The following is a 6,675-nucleotide window of genomic DNA, read 5'->3' as shown; positions in this document are numbered from 1 at the left end:
AAACAATATCTCCATATTTAGAAATTTGTTATTCATTTTTGTTTCCTATTACTTTGGATCATCTCTGAGTTGCCGATTTAAAAACAATTGAATGTTATTCAGAAAATAAAGTTGTATAACTTATAGTATTTGATACAGTGAATAAATAATTTGTATATCTGACTTTGTCTCAGTATAATATACAGGAAAACGAGTCATCACGGATCAGACTGTAATATCTGTAAATTTTATTAAATCAAAAAAAGAAGTATTTATAACAGTTTTGTATGTTCAGTTCATACACAAATAAGCATAGAATATTACACATTATGAAATCAGGAAACTATCACCGGCTACACTTCGAAATTGAAATCTTTTATGAAAATTGTTCTTCTCTTTTTTTGTTGTTGTTGTTTCTACTAAATTACCATCTTCACTTTATAGACTATACATTTATTAAAATAATTTATAAATATTTATTTATTCACTTTTGTAGATATTATTCAGAAAGTCAACAATGACTATTCAATTTTCTTTCGTGTGTTTGTGTATATGTATTGATAGATATGAGATAATATAGGATATATTTAATGATAACTGCTATTTAACAATCTGGATGGAATATTCTGAGTTTAAAAAAATGTTTTCCCCCCTCCTCTTTTTTTTTAATAAAATATTTTGATGATTATTATTAATTAATTATTTTTTTTTAAATAATTTCCCACATTTAATCGATTTGCAAAATTAGCTCCAACGTTAACAGTCTTAAGGGCAGTGTGATAGTTTTTTTTCTATCATTTATAACGAATTGGAAAGGAATATTTCAGAAGTTAGAGAGGATGGCACTAAAAGTTGCCAAATTTTCGAAAACGTCGTGTGTTTATGATGGGCTCGACTACTAGCGTAAGATTTCCGTAAAGAATTATATGACCTGTCTTGCATATATTGTTTCCACATAAATAAATAAATAAATAAAAATACCGTATGCACCTTAAACACTAAGCGCTTTTGATTTTAAGTGTGAAATTCAGTTTCGTTTCTGGAATCCTTTATTGCTCAAGGCACACTCGATGGCTCTGTGTTTTAGAGATCGTAAGGAGATTTGGACTCTTTGAAGTTTTCTTTTCTTTGTGCATAAATGTTGAGACTGGGAATGATATGTACTCTCAGGCCAATCCCGTTGCCGCTTCTGTGCATGTCTCTCTGACGTCTGGAAATCGTTATGTGACTCTTACAGCAGCAGTAATAGAAGAGCTTATTGAATGCCTCTCGAAATTCCTTATTGGTTGCCGCGTACACGTAACTGTAAATACAGGAATTGGTGACGGCCACCCACCAGGACGTGCTGATTAAATTGATATCGATCGGCATGACGACGTTAATTGCAGAAGACACAACTAGAGGCATCCACATCAGCAGCATCAGGATGAATATGACGATATTGCTTCTTAGGAGGTGCTCGTCGGTCAGGACGTAAGCCATCGGGTTGTCCAGCTGTGTCATTTCTTGCTTGAAACTCTTCAGTTTTATGACGGAGCGCGTGAAGTACCAGATGCACAGTAGCAGCGGCAACAATATCAAAAAACAGCCCATGGCGATCTGATACGGTAACCACGTCAATTCGCGCGGGTTGTTAGTCAGCTGACAGAGAACGGGTCCGTATTCCATGACGTGTTGGCCCACGGCGAATCCGATAGCGGCCATCCAGCTGAAGAAAACGGAAAAGATGATTTTACCTTTTGTGCAGCAGACGTTGTAAGTCACCACCTGCCCCAGCCCCAGGAAATTGTCGATGGACACGAACATGGCGGACAGGACGGACACTATAAAACATACAGACGTGGTCAGCCATTGAAACGTGCAGAAAGTACTCTCGTTGGGAATCCCGGCCAAGATGGCGACGCAGTACGACGGCAGCACCAGGGCTGTCACCAGCAAGTGTCCGAGGGCGAAGTTGACAAGGTAGATGTTGCCGCGTGTCTGAAGGGGTTCCACCACCACCACTCCACTTATGACGAATATACCCCCGATGCTACCGCACGTGGATACCAAAGTCAATACCACCAAACGCAAAACGCTGTTCCAAGTGACAGGATCGTCGTCTGTTCTGTGGACAGTCAGAGCGAGAGACGTGTAGTTGTCCATCCCTACAACGAAAACAAAATCGTCACACTAGACAATAGGAAAATTACGTCGGGAGCCCAACGATACGCGTAAATACGCAACTGGCGTAACGGGTGACGGCGGCCAGATTCGTGCCCTTTTTCGTTACACGCGATAATCTGGGCATCGGTTTATGGGAATAAAAGGAAAATACCTAATCCCGTGACGTGATCGCGCGTATCTTAGCAACAGGTGACCTCTTATTCGCCTGCAACGGGAATCGATTCGCTGTTTACGGGATGGAACTGCGAAGATAAATAAATTGCATTATTTATTAACACACCAATTGCAATTTGGGGTATTTCTCGTCGGTCACGGACGGGGGGGGGGAATGGAAGCCAAAGCAGAAATTTTTGCAGGAAAATCTATATCTAAATTAACGTTAATTAAAGCCGGCGGCGGTTACCTTGGTTACTGCGCCTTTAAAATAGTGGTACCGGGATTAACGGCGCGTACACGACACGTCCCTGCCACGGAGCGACGGCGTCACGCAATTTCTGTTTACTAACGAAAAAACGTGGCCAATTGACGATGAGGAAAAACACCGCGGACGCATCGTGCGCGACTAATAATAGAGCGTCACACTTCTGTAAACATGACGTCTTGTGTGGGTGGACCACGTGTTCCATGGAGTTTTCTAGAGCCGATAACCGCATTAATAATTCCCGAAAGATAAATTAATCCGTTAAGTTTAAAAATGTGATATATAAAAAGGTGACGACTAATTATTTTTTTATATTCCAACCCCTAACAAATCAATGCGTTATTATTAACGTAATCCACTAATTTGCATACATCTTGGTAAAAGTATCCTAAAATATGGAAAGAATTAGTTATAACCTTTGTTATGAGCATGAATTTTCTTGGAGAATAATATCACACAAGGAACACGCAGTAATTAATAGAATTATACCCTGTTATAATAATTGTAATAGTCAATCAGTTGTTAAAAAACGAACCTTTCGAATTTTATCGACTGTCCTCTTTACGGGTGAGGAGGACGATTTAAATTACTTTAAAGTCATCCCTTCCCATCCGACTCTATACGCGTTCTTAATCCGATAACAAATATGGCGTCCGGACATAAAATGGCCAAGGTCGGTTGTAAAGTCGTTTTATACTCTAAACGTCGTATGACTAAAAGAGATTGAACGGCTGCGAACAATTTCACGGTAATGTCTCGCATCTGGTCGTTTTATTACGATAACTTTTAAATCGTTTTTCGTCCCCCCTTCCCCCTAAAATACGATGGCATCGAAGAAATTAAATAATGGGAAATTGTTTTGGGGGTAACGTGTGACAAAAGGCGAAACTTTCTTAAAATACCCACGATAATTGTTCGCCCGAATGGGTCTGGCACTTAATAGGTACGAGGCCTCGAGTTGCAGCCTGCTTAGTAGATTCTCTCCCATCAAAGGGCACGTGCACCGCCCGTCGGGTATCGACTTAAACGGTCGTTTCTCCTGGCGTTCGTTCGCAAGGTGCCAAAAAACGAATGGTAAGGAACCACGCGGGGGAGAAAAAGTAGATAAGGCTTGACCTATAGTCCGGCTTGATTGATGATGGAGTGTCGAAGGAAAACAATATCCATCCATCGATTGAACTGTCTGTGACGCTAACGTAGTTTCCCCTCCCGGTTCATTACTAATTGTTTTATAATAATCGTTTGTGTAGGAAATTTAATCGAATTTCCGGAGTGTTTCCGTCCAGTTTTTGAAACCGGAAGACACTCCCGTTATGCAAATTTTGTAACACGAAAATTTATTTAAAAAATGCCTTTCTTCTTATCGCGCGTCGGAAGGATTCTGGCTGGCGTTTTCCCCTTTTTTCCTGTGTTTTAAGAGGCAATTTGCGAACGGAGGATCGTCGTAACTTTCTCGGTTTTATCGATCGCCATTCAAAAACCGATAGTTTTTAATTAAAGAAAGAATGCGTGAGCGTGTTTGGACGTGGCAAATCGATGGGCAACAATGCCTGGCGGGGTGAAGGTTACCAAACCACGCCTCGAAACAAATCACACCCAATGGGGAGCTTCTCGCCGGATAAATAAATGGGACCGGGTTAAATAAGACAAAAGATAATATTGTTTTCGGGTCAGTGGCTGGTTGAAGACACTACGATAAGAGCCAGTACGGTGTGACATGGCCACGCTTCCTCGTTTATCCGTCCGTTTTCGTCCCCCCTTCCTCCGGAAAACAATAACATAAAGCCGTCGTTAACGTTCCGATTTGTCGTCATAACTGATTATTATTATTATTAATTTATAATGAGTGAGATACCACAAAACTGTTGCTATTTAATAGGGGCTGGCATGTGGAGGAGCGCAACTTAATGGAGAATTTAATAACGGACAGACATACCTACAAACTCTAAAGTTAAATTTATGAATTATTCGTTGTACGTGTTAGGTTAATCTCCTTTAAAAAAAATACCCGAAGTTGGCGGGAATAGTAACGTTTCTGATAGCTTACAACCTTAAAATTTCCTGAGACACGTGGACTATTAATAAACCTTACACTTAAAAAAGATGGCTTCAAAACTATATCCAAAATGTCCGACGAGAACATTTATATAAATTATCATTATTATTTAAAACACATAAAATCGAATTACGCTTTAATCCACACTTCAAACCGAAAGTTTCCTATTAAAAAAACACGAATTTACGTCCGAAAAACTGTAAAAATTTTAATAGAAATTCAAAAATATCGTTCTAGAAACACTCGAACGACACCGACACGAGACGTAATTCACGTGACGTGACGTATTTCAAAATTTTAAATTTAACACAAGGTAACGTATATTATATATATATTTTTTCTAGTATTAAAAAAGAGAAGAAAAAACACGAATTTTTTAACACACAAATCGTATTACATCGTTATTTTTGTCTTTTAAAAATTAATTTAAAAGATAATTTTGAATTTTAAACAGGAAAAAAAATATATAGTTTTGAACCTCCATTTTAAGCCTATTTAATTAAACACAACCTGGCGTGTTATTATTTAAGAAACGTCGCGGTAAATACCAACGACGTAATTTATTTATTAAATAAGCGAAAAAATTAAGAATAAATAATAATAAAAAATATGTATTTATATATATAAATATACATTACCTTGTTTCTGGCAGACGAACTTGGCTGGCCGACCGAAAGCGTCTGACTCGACGATCTCGATGGATGGTTGCTAATGGTAACGGAATTCACGCGCTCTCGTAACCATAACAACGTCGGTCGGTTCCTTAGCGATCGCCTCTCCCGAGTGAGTGGACTTAGCTTCTTGGCTTTCCGTTTTCTAATGCCACTTTCCACGTCATGGCCAAAATGGCGCGAGCAACCAATGGACGAAGGCGAAGTGGCGGAGGAGGCGCTTTATTTAAAAATTATCGGAAGAAAGTTTCCACGCGTTTCGTCATTTCGGAAGTGGTCCTTATTGGCGACTGCTAAATTTGGCGGTGACAACGTTCGATTCGTCCTTTCTGCTTATTACATTTATACGCGTATTTTATGTATTTTCATGATTCACGTTTCTCTTTAATACATAATTTTAAAATGAGTAAATAAATAAGAAACTAAGACGCGTATATATTTAGTTATAGAGGGCGATTCGACCCTCCACTAGATAATACGGCGAAACCGCCGCTAACGGAGGTTTTTACAATCGAATAGGACGTCTCTTACATTCAACTCTAAATAGCGGTCAAACTTCTCGGACGGTGTCCGCTATTCGGAGGTTACACTGTACGTATTCGTATACAGTGCAACCGACTCTCTGAGCCCGTACGTATACAGTAAAACCTGTGTAAACTGGAATCGCACACTACCGGTTTGAACGGTGTCCGTTTTGGACAGGTTTTGCTGTACACATCAACGATTTAATATATTTCCTATTCTAAATTCAAAAATAGATTAAAACATCTGTTAAATATTTAAAACACGTGTGCCATTTCAACTGTCCTTCCGTAACTCGAATGACTACTTGTTACGCGTTTCACGTCACAGAACGTTAGTAATTAAAATTTAAAATATAATTCCCATTTTCGAATGAATTATTAAACAAAAGCCGTTAGAATTAATCAATTTTTTTTAGTAATGATTCGAGTTAACGGCAATTACGACACACGAAATTACTCGTCAACAAATAATAAACAAGTTTATCGACTTGTCAAAATGTCGTCCGTTTTAATAAATACCGAGAACGATCCATTTTTTAATAAGAAAAACAATACTTTTTCCCAATATAATAAGGGGTCATTCACACACGTTATGTCATACTTCTCGTGTGACAAGACGTCGCGCGTCATGCGAAAACGTCACGGAATTCGTGACGAAAGCGTTTAAAATTTAAAAAAAAACAATTGAATAATAATAATAATAATCTATTATTACGAATACTAAATTAATAAAATTCGTTTGTTATCTTGCGTTATGAATATTAATATTCATTGATAATTAATGGAGGCATTAAGATATTTTATTCCATAATTGCACGCCGTATAAATTATTGAAAAACTAAGTAAGAGAGGTGATAA

At 38.2% G+C, this 6,675-nt stretch overlaps 1 protein-coding gene across 3 annotated transcripts; it reads right to left on the bottom strand.

The window, feature by feature from the left end:
* Window positions 1-204: 204 nt before the first annotated feature.
* Window positions 205-6,254, bottom strand: LOC111616814 (melatonin receptor type 1A-like). 3 transcript variants are annotated; one of them, XM_023358173.1, is made up of 2 exons: window positions 5,261-6,254; window positions 205-2,126 (listed from the first exon to the last, which is right to left on the bottom strand). In XM_023358173.1, the coding sequence occupies exon 2, from the start codon at window positions 2,122-2,124 to the stop codon at window positions 1,063-1,065; it is 1,062 nt and encodes a 353-aa protein (XP_023213941.1). In that variant the 5' UTR covers window positions 2,125-2,126; window positions 5,261-6,254; the 3' UTR covers window positions 205-1,062. The 3 variants fall into 3 exon arrangements, with proteins under 3 accessions (XP_023213941.1, XP_023213940.1, XP_023213943.1); XM_023358172.1 differs by lacking the exon at window positions 5,261-6,254 and adding an exon at window positions 4,659-5,187; XM_023358175.1 differs by lacking the exon at window positions 5,261-6,254 and adding an exon at window positions 4,756-5,182.
* Window positions 6,255-6,675: the final 421 nt, after the last annotated feature.

Source organism: Centruroides sculpturatus, unplaced genomic scaffold, assembly GCF_000671375.1.
Source record: "Centruroides sculpturatus isolate CEXI.00-Female unplaced genomic scaffold, Cexi_2.0 scaffold4093, whole genome shotgun sequence".
Lineage (NCBI taxonomy): Eukaryota > Metazoa > Arthropoda > Arachnida > Scorpiones > Buthidae > Centruroides > Centruroides sculpturatus.
Note: the sequence above shows the minus strand (reverse complement) of the source record. Positions and strands in the feature narration are given on the sequence as shown.

Coding starts and splice junctions, on each gene's coding strand:
- LOC111616814 (XM_023358172.1), bottom strand. CDS start 4,725: ATGATAATTTATATAAATGTTCTCGTCGGACATTTTGGATATAGTTTT. Junction 2,127..4,658: donor TGAAGCCATCTTTTTTAAGT/GTAAGGTTTATT, acceptor TTTTCGTTGTAG/GGATGGACAACTACACGTCT.